Source organism: Humulus lupulus, chromosome 5 (genome assembly GCF_963169125.1).
Source record: "Humulus lupulus chromosome 5, drHumLupu1.1, whole genome shotgun sequence".
Taxonomy (NCBI): Eukaryota; Viridiplantae; Streptophyta; class Magnoliopsida; order Rosales; family Cannabaceae; genus Humulus; species Humulus lupulus.
The window spans coordinates 243,009,659-243,026,145 of NC_084797.1; the positions used below are offsets into that span (position 1 = coordinate 243,009,659).

At 29.7% G+C, this 16,487-nt stretch overlaps 2 protein-coding genes across 4 annotated transcripts; both read right to left on the reverse strand.

Annotated features, from left to right (window-relative positions):
* Window positions 1–726: 726 nt before the first annotated feature.
* On the reverse strand, window positions 727–8,351 carry LOC133778666 (oligopeptide transporter 7). 2 transcript variants are annotated; one of them, XM_062218663.1, is made up of 7 exons: window positions 8,100–8,351; window positions 7,496–7,995; window positions 6,767–6,864; window positions 3,207–3,776; window positions 2,168–2,423; window positions 1,910–2,092; window positions 727–1,432 (listed from the first exon to the last, which is right to left on the reverse strand). In XM_062218663.1, exons 1-7 carry the CDS (start codon window positions 8,137–8,139, stop codon window positions 827–829), a joined length of 2,253 nt encoding a protein of 750 aa, XP_062074647.1. In that variant the 5' UTR covers window positions 8,140–8,351; the 3' UTR covers window positions 727–826. The 2 variants fall into 2 exon arrangements, with proteins under 2 accessions (XP_062074647.1, XP_062074648.1); XM_062218664.1 differs by lacking the exon at window positions 8,100–8,351 and having other exon boundaries at window positions 6,767–6,857; window positions 7,496–7,629.
* Window positions 8,352–11,611: 3,260 nt separating this feature from the next.
* Window positions 11,612–16,009, reverse strand: LOC133778665 (G-type lectin S-receptor-like serine/threonine-protein kinase At4g27290). Of its 2 annotated transcripts, none has more exons than XM_062218662.1 (7): window positions 14,477–16,009; window positions 14,245–14,379; window positions 13,757–13,878; window positions 13,475–13,685; window positions 13,158–13,395; window positions 12,221–12,371; window positions 11,612–12,142 (listed from the first exon to the last, which is right to left on the reverse strand). In XM_062218662.1, the coding sequence occupies exons 1-7, from the start codon at window positions 15,759–15,761 to the stop codon at window positions 11,831–11,833; spliced, it is 2,454 nt and encodes an 817-aa protein (XP_062074646.1). In that variant the 5' UTR covers window positions 15,762–16,009; the 3' UTR covers window positions 11,612–11,830. The 2 variants fall into 2 exon arrangements, with proteins under 2 accessions (XP_062074646.1, XP_062074645.1); XM_062218661.1 differs by having other exon boundaries at window positions 14,236–14,379.
* Window positions 16,010–16,487: the final 478 nt, after the last annotated feature.

Genomic DNA, 16,487 nt, shown 5'->3' on the forward strand with positions numbered 1-16,487 from the left:
TTTATCAAAAAACAATTAATCAAATTAAACTTTTTAAAAAATACACATAAATTTAGGTTATTGTATTGTATTTTAATTAAATATTATATTTAATTTTTGTTTTAGAAAATCCTAATAATAATTCAATGTTTGGACTTTGATGGTTCTATATACCCCTGTACATTTTTAAAGTTTCTTTTTACACACTTTCCAAACAAAAATTAGTAAAAAGTTACTCCAAATAATAAATTAAAAATAATAACCACCTCTATAAATATTTATTATTTTTAACAGGTAACATATTTTCGATACTCTCAATTAAGATTATAATACAAAACATTTTTAATTCAAAATAAGAAGAAAAAAATATAAATAATATAAATAAAAAAAAATGATCTTATTAGAATCAAAACTATTTATAAAATTACAATATTAAATTTTTAAACTTGTAAAAATTATTAAAAAAATGCTAAAAATTAATTAACATGAGTAGTATATATTAATATACAAATGATAAATAATCATATTTCATCCTTATTTTAACCAATAAAGTAAAATTAATGGCACTGAAATACTTTTCTTTTGTTAATGTAATTTAACATTGTGGACCATTTGTATCAGCACATGGTGATGGCAAACTCTAACCTTTGACAGAAGAAACTCACAAACTTTTTCAAAAGCACACCCAACCCAACCCAACCCAACCCAACCCAAGTTAGTTTGAATTCAATATCAAGAATTTCAAAAGAACTCAAAATAAAAGGCTTTCCTTTATTTGAAAGAAATGTTAATTTACATTACAAATTGTTGCTATTTACAAATCTGTGAATCTTTTTGATCTAATTCTTCAATTGTAAACTGGGCAACCAGTAACAACAACACCTTTGGCTGTGGGACAAGAAGCCAAGGAACAACCATCAAGGTCATTCCCCCACCAGTTGAGGCTAACATCCTCCAATCCCAAGCTGAAATACAAGAGCACCCCCATGAAGGCCAAGCCGGCGTCAAGGGCGCCAGACAGGACATAGTTGTGGCGGCGCCACCACTCGGGTTTGTACCTATACACAACAAAGCCAGAGAGAAACCCTGCAAGGATCCAAGTGGTGTAGTTCACTGCAGTGGCCGGTGGCATCATGCCTGTGGCGCCTATCAGCACAGGCATGTTGATGAGCCTGATCCACTCCTGGTGTGGGAAAGCCTTGGCTGCAAACCAAACCAGTATTGGAGCAATGGCTCCCCCAAGAAAGAACCAATTCACAGCCTCATAAGTCCCCAAGTCACCAAAGATTCTGCGCGGACCAATCAAGCCCCAGATGACAGATGCATCATAGAACACAGTGTCTGATGGGCAAGTCCAGAGGGATGATGTGTCTAGACATATGTCAGGGATGGTCTCTAGCAGCCACCAGGCCGTGCCCAAGTAGACGAAAGCAGCTATGAGTGTTCCAACTACCTAGACAGACATGTCAAGATTTCAGATTTTGAAGTTGGAAAAGAAGAAGGGTTTATACTTTTTTAAACCTTGTGTTTTGCCTCATTACCTATTTGGACCCTGTGTTTTGACAAATTATTTTTTGGACCCTGTGTTATATAAAATGGTTCAAATACGCCCCTAAACCTGATTTTGATGAACAAAAAATTGAATATTACAATATAGTTCTTAGGTAGAATGACTGTATTTTTGTTCTGAGTTGTTAGTTTGATGAATTATTTGTGAATTTATTTCAAAAAACTTTGATCAAAGTCGAGTTTAGGGGTCTATTTGAACTATTTTAGAAAACACAGGATCCAAAAAGTAATTTTTTAAAACACAGGGTCCAAACAGGTAATGAGCCAAAACACAGGTTCTAAAAAGGCATAAACCCAAAAAAGAAAGAAAAGGAATGTGAGTAAGCTTGAAGTAGAAGTAGAAGTAGAAGTAGAAGTAGACCTGAGCCATGAACATTGTTCTTGGTGGGATTTTCATGTAGTGACCAAGCTTGAAGTCTTGTAGAAAACTTATGGCTTGTGTCATGCTTATGTATCCATACACCTTGAAGCACATGTTGGCAACTGGGTAACCAGGGTAGATATACCCTATTATGTACTCAGTTATGATGTTCAATCCTGGAGCCTGTTGAGAAGAAAACTTGTTTAGAAATATGAGTCTTTGAATCATTTTATATGATGGGTTCTTAATCATTTTTACCTGATTTGTAATGGCAGTGATGATACCAATTGGAAGAGTGAAAAAAAATGCAATAGCACAAGCTAATAGAACACCCCACCAAGGCAACTGGAGCTGGTCATTGTAGTACTCACAGGCAAAAACAGTGGCTGCAATATTTACTAAAAGAATGACTATGAACCACCACTCAGGCACTTGCTTATACTTTGCCATGAGTTTAGTATGTATGTCCATTTCTTTCTCTGCAAAACTTGATTTGCTTTGCTTCCATATATCCCTGCATTTTCACATCTAAATTTTAGTTATGGAGAAAGTGTTGAGTAGTCAAAAACATGCACTGGATCATAATTTGAGTCCACTAATTATTCAACAGTTTCATTCACCTTACTATTTATAATTTAATATTATGCAATCTATTTAAATAAGTAGACATTTGTTTAGTAATTTTTTACAAAATGGTTTCAAATAGTGTTGAGAAATTTGTGATAAAATATCGAGTGTGTCTGAAAAGTCATTTTGTAAAGAATTATCAAATCGATATTATTGTGCAAAGTGACTTACTTTTTTGTACATTGTATTTGGCATAGTGACATCCTTTTTATAGTCACTTGGCATAATACTTTCGTTTTGATAGTCCTTTGTTAAATGAACTTCTAGACACCTCTCACACGAGAAGGAAATTTACTACACATTGTTTATCGTTTAGGATGTCATTTTAAAAAAAAAGAAATTATCGAATGAAAATCGTTTTGTAAAGTGACATTGTAAAAGAGTCATTTTTCACCGATTACTCCAAAAACATTTATTTATGAGTAATGATACGCGCACCAAAATTATGCACTAAAACATTGCACCATCTGACGTGACAGTTTCATTTAACCAATCAAATTTATTTCGAGCAGAACCCACTATTTTAAAATACAGTGTCACGTCAGTTAGTGTTATATTTTGGTGCATAATTTTAACGCACATATTATTATTATTATTATTATTATTATTATTATTATATCATCATAGTGAGAATGAAACTATTAAAATGAGCCCTCAAAATTAGAGTTACCTTCCATGAAAGAGAGCAACATGAACAATTGTAGCAGTAAGAGCTGCAAAGCCCACACCATAAGTCATAGCAAAAAAAGTTGTAATGTAGAGTGGACCTTCTTTCTCATAAGCAGCCAAGTCAAGGTGAAAATTGGAGTCAATGATGGCTGTGATGTTGTATTTCTGACCGTCTGATCTGAATAAGCTGTCTGAATATATTGGAAATGTTTTGGCTTTGTAGACATTGAGCCAATAACACAAGGGAGTCAACACATACATGACAAAAAAAAACCCAGCAGCCACATTGGCTGTGGCGAACCATGGGCTTGCAAGTGGGCTTCCAAGGTAGGATGAGATAGTGGACCAGTCAAGCCCAAAAGCCCCAATCCCAAGCCCATATAGGCCCGAACCGAGCTGTTGGGCCAAGACAGAGTTTGGAAAAATCCAACATATCCAAGAGAGGGAAGTTAGCATTTCGAAGAGGTAGCCTGGGAAGACATAGTAAGCAAAGCTGCAGATGAAGGCAATCACAAAGAACTGCGTACGTGTCACCCCTCCATTGGTCCTTTTTTCCTTCTCGTGTAGGGCCCTGTAATTAAAGAGTGGAAAACAAAATTGTCACAATGAAGAAAATTTAAAGGGTCATTTGCCAAAATCACATATTTTTTTTAAGTTATTTAACATAGTTTTGATAATTTTTTATAAAATGACATCCGATACTCGAAACAGCTGGTGAAAATTTTTAAACAGCTAGTTGAAGTTTTAGACAGATGTTATTTTGCAAAAAATTATCAAAATTAGGCGAGGGTACAAAATAAGTTAAAAAAAATATTATTTTCACTAATTACTCAAATTTAAATAATTATATTTTATACACAAAATACATACAAAAAATAGTAAATAATAAATTAATTAAAAAAAATGATACAATTGAAAATCACTCAATTGAATTCACGCTAAATTTTGTAAAGTATTACTCTATATTGTAATAACTCACGTATATTAATAAAAAATTATAGTTTGAATTTAGACAAATTATAAATAAAAATAAGAGAAATTATGGGAAATGACCAAAAATAAAACTATCATGAAGCTAATGTCCTCATTTTTAAAATTGTAGATAAATGGCTATTTTACATTGTTGATTACCTAAATTGCCTTTTTTTATAATTTTATTTATTTATTTATTTAGGACTGTATGACTTTAATATAGTGGTATATGTCTATTAGTTTTGTTTAATTAGTTTTTATTTTAAAATTATATTGATTTTTTAAGTTTTTTATAGGTTGTTGGTATATTATTTTCTAATTAGTGTATATGTTTTTTGTTGTATGGTATATAATTTTTTTTTTGTGATATTTAATTTTTATTTTATTATACATAGTGGTAGTATATAATTTTGTATCATAGTATATACATTTTAATGGTAGTATATAACTTTGTTAGCATAGTATATACATTTTTTAGCAATAATTTTGTAAGTTTTGATGATATATTATTTTTCAACTCATGGTATGGTATATCATTCAACAACCCATAAAAAACGAAAAAAAATCAAAATAACTTTAAAATAAAAACTAATTAAACAAAACTAATATACATATACCATAATATTAAAATATTTAGAATAAAATAGTAATTTGTTCGAGGGTGTATTTGGTAATATGTGATATTAAATAGATGATTAGACTATTTTACTACAAAATTAAAAATATGGACATTTACTTATTTTTACATAACATTAATGGTCATTTTGCACCATGCCTCTAAAAATAAACTACACATTATAATAACTTATAATTTTTTAACACTTATGTTAAGTAATTTGCCTTATCTGAGTATTACAAAAAAGTATATGACATGTTACCTTAAAGTTTAAGATGAAATAAAAAAAAAATATTTACAATTATTCTAGACAATAATTTAGTATATTTATAGTTATTATTGAATCTTTGAATTTGTAGGTAGGTAATAACTCATTAGTATATATAGATAATTTTTATTTAAGTCAAAATATTTTTAATTATTTTTATTAAATTGTAACTTCTTCATAATAATAAAATTTGTATCCTCCCTACATTATAACTATATAGAAATTTTATTGTAAGAGGGTGGATTTAACTAAAAAAACACATTATTTTATTGAGCTTAGTATATGATGATCAATAATAGCCTTCACTTTTTTTTTTCTTTTTTCATTTTCACTATTCATTCTTGTGTGGAAAAGTAGTGTGCTTTGCCAATAATTTTGAAGGTCATTATATTAATACCCCACAATTTATTAAGACATCTATTTTTATTAAAAATTAATATATAATATATATTTTTTCAATTTATGCTCACATTTTTCTATTTTTTTTCTTTTTTATATTCTAAAGAATACATATGAATAATTTGTATTTTAAACATTTAGATAAAAAAATATATATAAAAACTTGCAAAAGAAAAGTTTTGTTTTAAAATGTATACATTATTTTTTAAACAAATTATAAAAACAAGATAAAAAATTATTGAAATTAACAAAAACAAAAAAATCAAAGTTTCAAAAAAATCTTGAAAAAGTTTTAAAAATATATTTTTTTAATTAATAGGTGCCTATATATATATATCTTTTGATGCAAATATAATACCTCAAATTTTTATTAATTATAATGAGTTATGATGTGGACTTTCTACGTGGTCAACCAAATTAACAGCTAAAACTGTAATGTTATATTTCTTTAAATTACTAGAAGGTAAAAGGAAAATAATATATTTTGTCACAAAAAAGAAAGAAAGTAAAATAATATAATATATATATATTTTTAAAAATATTTCTCTGACTTTCATGTGTGATATTTTTAATAATTTTAAGTTAGATATTTTCCATGCAAGTTGCAACATGGGATATATATTTTGATATTTAATGTGAATAAATAAACAAACAAACAAAAAAAATGTATATTATTTCTTGTACCAATTAAACAAGTCATTTCCTTAATTTGGACTTATTTTATAGTAACGTGTTTATTTCACCTACTTAATTAGATATCAACCAAGCATGTGCAAATCACAAAATGAAAATAATAATATCATTATTAAAATTAGAAAAAGCATAAAATAGATAAACAAACCATGTTGATTTTATATTATATAACTATAAAATCATGGGATCAAACTAATTTTATTATTATAAAAGGCAAAGGCTATAATAACTTGAAAAATATAAAAATATTTTGAGAATAATGTATCTATTTTTTTTAGCAGAGAAATTATAATAAATTTAAAATTTTGATAACAACTCTAAATAACAAATCATTATCTAAATTAATTAGATGAATTTAACAGAACATATATATATTTACAATTTTGAGAATAATTATTATTAGGTTATATAATTTTCTTTATGTAATACTTATTATTATTACTCCCAAATTTGACTAATTTTTTTTGATTGCCTATACGGAAGGTATTCTATTTTAAAATAATACTTTACAGAGATTTTAGTATGATTAAGACAATTTATTATTTATCGTTATTATTGTTAATTAGTAAGAAATTAATTAATTATAAATAATAATTAAAAACATAATAAATACCTGAAGAGTGATACTTGAACCAAATTAGATGGCCACCACATGGCCGCTGGCTCCACCAAATACCTTCTGTAAATCCCAGCCCAACCGAACCCTAACACCTACCATTCAAACCTCATCAACTTCTTCATTTTTTTTTTCTTTTTAAAAATATATTACTATTATATAGAAAATAATTATATCGGATTTTATATTTTGTTAAATGACAATTTTGCTTTTCTGTTTTATAAAGTAGATCAAAATAATACTCTAATATCAATTTTGGTCAAAATATTTTTAAATATAATATTTTTTTATCAGTTCATCGACCACTTTCTCTATTATTGTGAACTCATCTCATCTTCAACAATTCAATAAATGATCTTATAATTAAAAATATTGTAACAAAAATCGAGTTTAGAGTACTATTTTGATCATAAAATATAGAATCTGAATTGTTATTTAGCAAAACACATAGGGGGCGTTTGGTATAAGGTAAAGTAAAGTGGGAATGAGAATTTAAATCCCTTCCTATATTTAGTTCAAATTTTAAAGAAATAAATTTAATAATTTGTGTGAGCCACTAACAAAATAAATTATTTTATACACAAAAATTTAATATTAAATTCCTCCTAAATTCATTTACATTTTCCAAAAACAAGTGAAATACTCGGAACAAAAACTCAACAGTGCCCGGAGAAAACATAATGGAAAAAAAATGATATTTTTCAAAATTTTGAAATTATTATGTACCTGAGTTGTTAGGATGACAATTAACGAGACGAAGAAAGTTATGTGTTGCTTGAAGAAGATCTTCACCACCGTAACGATGTGGATGGCGTAGACGGTGCCGGCGCCGGAGTTGGCGAAGATGGTGATGAGGACGTGTTCCTTGACGTTGAAGGGTCCCGGGTTGAGGGTGAACTCCCACCGAGTTCCGGCGAGGAAGGAGCGGCGCGTGAGCCTAGCTGCCATGAGCTGGCCGAGAGGGACGACGGCGATCTGAGCGGAAATGGCGGTGATGGAAAGTGGCTCCTTACGGTACCAGAAGAACTGGTTGAGAAATGAGAGGAGAGCACACGAAAGTGTCCCCAAGAACCACATTCTGAAAGTCAACACTGGGATGGTGGGATCGTCTGTGGTCGGCACCGTCAGAGCTACTTGCTCCACCGGCGAGTTCTCCTCCGATGAAACGACGTCGTTTTTGGACGAGCTGGAGCTGGAGCCATCTTCTTCGTCCTTAGGCTTCGGAACTAATAAACCCAACAACAAAAAAAAAACAAGAAGAAGAAGAATTTGTGTTAGTTCAGAAAAAGAAAGAAGAAAATAAGATTTAATGGTGAAAATCATTACGTACTGAAAGGGGTTGTGATTTCAGGAGAGGAGTCGTCATCCATGGCTGATATTTGAGCTGTTCTTTCTTTTTTCTCTGATTTTTTTTTTGTTGGGTTGTGACAGAAAATTATGCTCAGTGTGATTAATAATATGTAATGAGAGAGACAGAGAGAGAGAGTTTGGTGTAAGATTTTCGTTGCTGTAAAAATATGGTTGGAAAATACAGTGGGATTTAATAATTTAATTTTTTTTTTGAAAAAATTATTATTTTTTAGATCATCTACTCAATTTTTTTAATTTTGTTTGGCTGGATCATTTGTTAGCTAGTAATAATATATACCCACATGTCTTAGTATTTACATAATATAAAAAATATAAGAAAAAGCTACAATCAATAAGTAACCTTTTTACCTTGTCTATACACCATGATTTTGTTTTAAACAAGTAAATTAATTATAACCCAAGGTTTTTTTTTTTGTTTTGTTTATGATGATGTCATTATAATTATAGAGAGTTTCTTAGGAAGGGGTGATTTTTCTTCGAAACATGGAATAATTATATACATATATATATTTTTTTTTATAGGAGAATATATATGATAATTATATAGTAGGTCACTAATTTTTGAATATTTTTTTGAATAATTTAGTGTGTTGTAATCAGGATTCAAACAATATATTTATCAAGTGTATGAAAAAAATCAGGCATTCATGCAACTGATTATTTGAACTATAATTTCAACATTATAAATTATTTTGAATTCCTCGAAAATTAATAAGATACATGCTATAACTACAACATATACCGTCATATAAAAAAATTTGGATTACAATTTCTTCTTGGGTCAGAATAAATATATGCCCTTATCGGTGGCAGGGGCAAAAATAATGCCCATACCAAAGAATTTTCCTATAGTTAATAGGGCTCCTGTAAATTTTCGAGAAATTTTAGATAATTTACGGAATTGAAATAAAGGTTCAAACAGTCTGTTGTATGAGTGTTTTTTTTTATTCATTGACAAACATATATTTTGAACTCTGGTTTTAATATCATATTTTATTTATAATTTTTTAAAAATTTATACTAAATTTGCTATAATTACAACAGATCATAAACAAAATATAATAATAATTGATTTATTCGTCTAAAAATAATTATGCACTACCAGTAAAGTAAAAAAGCTTACCTTACTTTACTCTCCAAAAAAATATCATTAATGTAATTTTTGTTATAGTATACACTAATTGTGTTCCTCTAAAAAAAATCTATTGTGAATCAGTAAAATATTAAAAAAAAAAAATTGTATTTTTCTACATCAATAATTCAAGAAGTCCAATCATTAGTTTTTTTAAGAACATTTATTGCTTTTTTTATTTATTTTTTAAATGTATGCCTTGAATTTATTTTTTTGAAAAATGTGGGGCGTGAACTTCGATACCTGCAAAATAATAAATAATTTTGTTGACAAAATAAATAATAAATAAATTTTAAAACTTAAAAATTATAAGAACGAAGAATGAGAATTGTGAAGAAATATTATTAGTGTTCAACAACAATATAAGAAAATATATCTGTAATTTAATATCGAATTATATATATTTAAATTTAATAAATATTATAAATATCATTAATAAATTATAAAATTATTTTATGTGTTATTAGATTTTAAGATATTAAATAACAATACTAAAAAAAGAAAAAGAATCTTAGATTCTAGAATTAATCTTAGCGTATTGGATGGAGCCACGTTTCACTACTGTTTGCCATACAATATAACCCAAAGTTATTTATTTTGCTAATAGGTCCTTTCAACATCATGTTTTTACAAATGATAGTCACATCACATCAATTCAAAACTTTTGTCCATATATTGTTTTCATCATTGTAAACAAAAACTCATGCATCAGGTAATTTCACATTTATTATCCCAATTAATTTGGAACCATTGACTTTCAAACTAAAAATTTACACGTGGCAATTATTTTTTGAAAATAATTTTTTTTTTGTGAAAATAATTATGGAAATGCTCCATCATGGTTGTTTGTAAAATAAATAAAAAACAAATAAGGCATAAAGTGTTTCATTCATGAATTACTATTCCATTTTTGTCCCTCCCCTTATAGCAAAATAATAAAATAAATAATGCATTAAAAATCTAAAATAAATAAGTTATAAATAGAAGACGTACAATGTGCAACTACAACATGCAAACAAATTAAAATATTGTTTTATATTTTTGGAACTAAGCAATAATTTAATATAAATACATAATTTCATTTTCATTATTAATGTTTAGAAAAAAACTAGATTTGTACAATTTTTTTTCGTCTTTGCCTCCACAGTTCTCGAACTACATTATTTTAATAAAGGGAAATCGTATTACTATGAATAGTATTTAGATAAAATTGTGTATAAGATAAAAATATATATATATTTTTAATATATATATTTTTAATGTATATTATATATAAATAATTTGCAATATTTATTTATAAATTTGATTAATTTGTTAAATTTGTATTATTGTCATATAAATTTTAAATAAATAAACAATATTACAGACAAAAAAATGATATAAATATATAAAATAAAAAATTAAACCGAAATATTATTTGTGATTTATATATATATATATAATATGCTAATTTTTTTAAATATTGATGATAATTTATTTTTGATAAAAAGTAAGATTATATTATAATGATATTTTATAATATTTAAATTTATACTAATATAAGTATTGAATAAATATTTAGTTATTGTATTAATATAAATTCAAATATTATAAAATGACATTATTATGATAATATTTAGCACAAAATATTTAATAATTATAATATTTTTAAATATTATAAAATATCATCATTATAATAATATATAATACATAATCTTAATTTTGATTAAAAAAATAATTTATATCTAAAAAAACATGTTATTTTTTTACTACTTAATCTAACTTATATAAATACTAGTAATCTTTGTGAATTAGAGAGAGAATGAGTTTTAGAGAGAGAGAGAGTGATAAATTCACCAAAATTTCAAATGATTCCTTTAAATAGTGTAGGAACATTCATTAGTGTTAACCAATGAGATTAGAGTATTTTAAAATAAGTTTTAGAGCCAAAACACGTAACTGTACGGGTCCATACAGACGACCCACGCGAAATGTCACCTGTTCGGGGTGTTGAAAAACGAGCAATGAAATGCCTATTACATTGACTTTTGACCTCGTACATCGACCCAAAACACCTCCAAATGTGACAAAACTTTTTGGGTACTCTTCCGTAGTATAAAAAAAAATACTTTGGACCCAAAAAAATAATTTTAAAATACCTACACCAAAAGTCAACCCACTTATGTTGACTTTCGTGAAATAGTAAACTATTTTGCACCTCTTTGTGCATGACTTATTTCACGGTGTATTTAACCAATCATAATATATAACATATTGCAGATGAGAAATGCTAAATACACTCTATATTACACTTCTTTTGTACTTTTTTAAATCAATGAATGACGCGTGGATTCCAATAATGATTTTAAAAAAATATTAAAATATAAAAAATTGAATAATATCCACATGTCACGAATGAAAGAGTGTATAAAAGAGAGTGCAATCGAGAGTTTCCTTGGCACACGTCGTTACGGATATGCTAATTAAAAATAGATTTAAAAAAATGTGAATCACATAAGTTATTTTACCTTTTGTCATAATGAAAAGCCCCATCGATCTAAGTTATCAATATTACATTTTCATCGACCCTCCAACAAAGTTGTGCTCGTTTCATTTGGGCTATACAACTCTTCCTCTCTTGATTTTGTATCTTCAACAATGGAACTTCTTTCCAAAAAGAAGGCAGGCTCTTTCGGCCAAGGCAACTCTGCTCTCTCATTTGACAGCATGACAACCACAGAAGCCATTGTTGGCCTATCAGCAGGGAATTTCTGAACACATAACAAACCTACTTGAATGCATCTCAGCACTTGAGATTCAATGCTCATAGATTCCTCCATGGATGAGTCCTTTATTTCCAAGGCTAACTCCTTATTCCATAGCAGCCATGCCTAAGATGAGTTTCAACTCTTTTGGTTAGCATTTTATAACACTAACAGTACATTGCTGCTATCAATATCTTTACTTACATGTCCTAAGAGGTTGTGGTGGTGATCCGAGTGAGAGAAACCTCTGTTTCTTTTACCACTTATTATCTCTAACAACACTACTCCAAAGCTGAACACATCTGATTTTATGGAAAAATTTCCATCTACTGCATACTCAGGGGATATATAGCCACTGCATCAAGAATTTCGTACATGAATTTCTGTAAATACTGAATTAATATAGAGTTTATACTATTTTGGATCCTGTGTTTAAAAAAAACCATTTTTGGATCCTATATTTTGTAAAATGGTTCAAATAGACTCCTAAACTCAATTTTGACGAAGAAAAAAATTGAATATAACAACACCCTTTTTTTAAGCAGAATCATTTTATTTTTGTTCTGAATTGTTAGTTTGGTGAATTATTTATGATTTCATTTAAGAAAACTTTGACCAAAATCAGGATTAGGATTCTATTTGAGCTATTTTACAAAATATAGGGTCCAAAAAATAATTTATCAAAACACAAGGTCCAAATAAATAATTATACAAAATACAGGGTCAAGAAAGTTATAAACCCATTAATATCAAGAATTTCATACATGAATTTATGTAAATAGTGAATTAATATAGGATTTATATTTTTTTGTACCTTGTATTTTTTCTGATTACCTGTATAAACCCTGTGTTTTAAAAAAATTATTTTTAGATATTATATATTGTAAAATGGTTCAAATAGACCCCTAAACTCAATTTTGATGAAGAAAAAATTGAATATAACAACACAGTTTTTAAGCAGAATCATTTTATTTTTGTTCTAAATTGTTAGTTTGGTGAATTATTTGTGATTTCAGTTGAGAAAACTTTGACCAAAATCGTGTTTAGGGTTCTGTTTGTACCATTTTACAAAACATAGGATCCAAAAAATAATTTGTCAAAACAAATAATGAGACAATATCATAAACTTTTATGAACTTACTAAGTTCCAACAATTCTCCTTGTTTTAGTTTCGATTTCACCCCCTCCAAATATTCTTGCTAAGCCGAAATCTGAAATTTTAGGATTCATGTTCATGTCCAGCAGAATATTACTTGCCTTTAGATCCCTGTGAATGATTTGAAGCTTTGAGTCTTGGTGCAAGTAGAGAAGTCCTCTAGCTATCCCCATAATGATATCGAAACGCTTCTTCCAATCTAGTGAGCCATTTTTGTTCTCACCTGAAAAGAAATCAAACCCTTTATAGTTGCAGATGAAAAGAACAAAACTTGAGATTTAAAAGGGTCAAGTATTACAAACCGAAGATGAAATGATTCAAGCTTTTATTGTACATGTATTCATAGATTAACATCCTTTCTTCACCCTCAATACAGCAGCCTAAAAGCCCAACAAGATTTCTATGTTGAAGTTTTGATATTAAAACTACTTCATTCTTGAACTCTTCTAGTCCTTGACCTGAGTCCTTTGATAGCCTCTTTACTGCTATTTCTTGTCCTGTTGAAAGATTTCCCTGAGTACAGAAATAGTGTATCAACAACTAAAGTTTTGTTTGGGAAACTCATGACTAAGATATTGGTATACCTTGTAAACAGGCCCAAAGCCACCTTCTCCTATTCTGCTTGTGTCAGAGAAATTGTTTGTTGCAGCAGCAATTGTAGCCATATCAAACATAGGTAGTTCTATATAATCATTCTTGCTTTGACCTATTTAATTCAAACAAATAAAGGGTGTTTTAGCAAAATGACCTATTTTTTAAAGTCATTTTACACTTTAGCCTAGTTTCAATAATTCTTTGCAAAATGACATTTCATAATTTAGACAATTAATCGAAAATTTAGACAGGTGGTCGAAAAATTCAAACAGCCGATCAAAAATATTAGACAGCTGGTCAAAAAATTTAGACAGCTAGTCGAATTTTAGACAAATGACATTTTGCAAAAGGTTATCAAAAGTATGTGAGATTGCAAAATCACTTAAAAAAACTCATTTTTCACCAATTTCTCATAAATAAAATGAATTAAAACTACATAAAACAATCTGAATTAGAAGAATTTGCTTACTACTACTACCTCTGACCCTTTTTCTTGATTTGCAGATTGTGCACCAGAATATGACACCCAATAATAAACACATGCCTGATGTAGTTGATATCACTATCACCATCTTCAGCATTTTCTTCTTCTTCTTTTTGTTATAGATCAATTCTATTTCCACATATCAAGAAGAAAAGATTCAATGATTAAAGTTCTGCAGAAGTTGGATCCCTTTAGAGTCTTTCATTGGAAATAAATTTGAACTTACTCATATCAGCAGCAGATAAACGTAAGTACATTTTCTGATCACTGCCTTTTACTCTTAGCTCTCGAATATCGATCAAATCGCCAAACCACATCAAGCAGCCACTGCCTCCTCCTCTGATATCTGAATCTGCATAAGCCGTACAAGAACAGTTGTTCAAGCACTGTTCTTTGCATTCCTTGATGTCCATACTTTTGTTCAACCAGAACTCCAACAGATCAGGCAATTTCACCCCATCAAGCTTCGCAAAACCCTCTCCTCTTTGGCATTTTAAAGGGTTCTTCCTCTTGCATCCATTGGACCAATCCAACACTTGCCACTCTTCTGGAGAAGTTGGAATAAAGCCCTCCAAACACTTGCATAATGGATCATTGTTAACCCCACAAACACCATTTGCCCCACAGAATCCATAGCTATCACACCGTTGGTATGGAACTGAGTACATGATATTCCATTCAGTACTTCCATTTTGCAAGATCAGACGTTGAGGTGAGCCTGAAGTGTTCATTGTTACTCGTGTATGTAGTGACTTGACAATCGTTGTAAACATATAATACGACTCATTCTTAGTAAACACCGAGCTGGATTTGAAAACTCTGTCTCCTGCTATACTGAGCCCACTGAATCGAACTCCATTCCATGGCCCTGACCGGAACTGCCTCGTCGATCCCATGGCAAGAATTGTCTGAGGTAGACCAGTGATGTTCATTTTGTACGTAAAGTCACCTGTGGAAGGGTCATCAATGCTTTTCCATGATGTTAAATATCGTTCCAGTCCAGTGGTTAAGTCCCAGCCAAGCTTCATGCCTGATAACAGTGTGTCTGAAGGGTAATCAAAGCTCTGCCATAAATAGAGCTCAGAGTTCACACTATCATTCTCTCTTAGGACAAGATTTCCTGTGTCCAAAAGCTGAGCCACTGGATTTTTGGCTACTCTTCCTGATGACATTGATGACCAAAGAATGGCTTTCGACTGGTTTCGGATTAGAAGTTGGCTTGAGTTGCTACTGATGGCCAACTCTCCAGGAAAATCAGTGAGTGGATTGTTTCTATTTGCAACCCAGACAACTACGTGAGGAGTAGTCTTGTACCATATTCCTAGGTATCTGTTCTTGGAGCTTCCGGGGGAGAAGAATCCCAGTTCAAAGATTTGGCCGGAGGAGACTAAAGTCATACGATCAGTAAGGGGTTGGGCAAGTGATATGGTATCATCAGCACCATTGACTGGTTTGAGGAAGATCGGTATGGATATCAGAAACAACAAGATTGCCAAGGCAACACACTTCATAATCAAGAATCAACAAGTTCGATGCTTGCTTAACTGACCTGTAGAACACTTCAAAATCAAGAATCAACAAGTTTGATGTTTCTTTATTAACTGACCTGTAGAACATTTCAAAATCAAGAACCAACAAGTTTGAAGTTTCTTTAACTGACCTGTAGAACACTTCAAAATCAAGAATCAACTAGTTTGATGTTTCTTTAACTGACCTATAGACTATCGTTACTTGTTTTCTTTCTTTATTATTGTTATTTTGAGGCGGCTGAGATGTTCACCTTCAAGAACAACAAGAATGGTCAAACTTGAAGCCAAAGGTCATGTTAGTATGACAAAAGTCAATGTTGGTTTTGTTTATGACTATTCCATTGGTACACTCAAAAGAATCGGTCCGCAAAATGCCAAAATGAACTATTATTGGTAAAAGTCAAGCAAGCAACTTTCCTATTTTTTATTTTTCCTTCAGTAGTGGGCATCCTTATTTGTCAAATAGAATGAAAAAAGGGAAAGAAAAAAAATCAATGGCTGTCGAACGAAGAAAAATGAAGAAAAAGGACTGTAATAACCATGTTGTTTTAATGGAGTGTTATTATTTGGCAAATCATGATGTCTGATTCATTTCGGTTGTGTATTGGTTGCATCTGGAGATCTTCGTGGTTTCAATTGCCACAAGGAATTAGTTTTTTTTGTTAGTGTTTAACTAATTCTGTTGGGAGGTTATTGGTGGTGTTGTTA

Excerpts from the sequence above, each read along its gene's own strand:
- LOC133778666 (XM_062218663.1), bottom strand. The coding sequence starts at position 8,139 with ATGGATGACGACTCCTCTCCTGAAATCACAACCCCTTTCA. Across the intron at positions 6,865-7,495 it reads TTGTCATCCTAACAACTCAG|GTGTTAGGGTTCGGTTGGGC; the intron begins GTACATAATAAT and ends TTTGAATGGTAG. Across the intron at positions 2,424-3,206 it reads GTTGCTCTCTTTCATGGAAG|GGATATATGGAAGCAAAGCA; the intron begins GTAACTCTAATT and ends GTGAAAATGCAG.
- LOC133778665 (XM_062218661.1), bottom strand. The coding sequence starts at position 15,761 with ATGAAGTGTGTTGCCTTGGCAATCTTGTTGTTTCTGATATCCATACCG. Across the intron at positions 14,380-14,476 it reads TTTATCTGCTGCTGATATGA|AATTGATCTATAACAAAAAG; the intron begins GTAAGTTCAAAT and ends ATGTGGAAATAG. Across the intron at positions 12,143-12,220 it reads ACCACAACCTCTTAGGACAT|GCATGGCTGCTATGGAATAA; the intron begins GTAAGTAAAGAT and ends AACTCATCTTAG.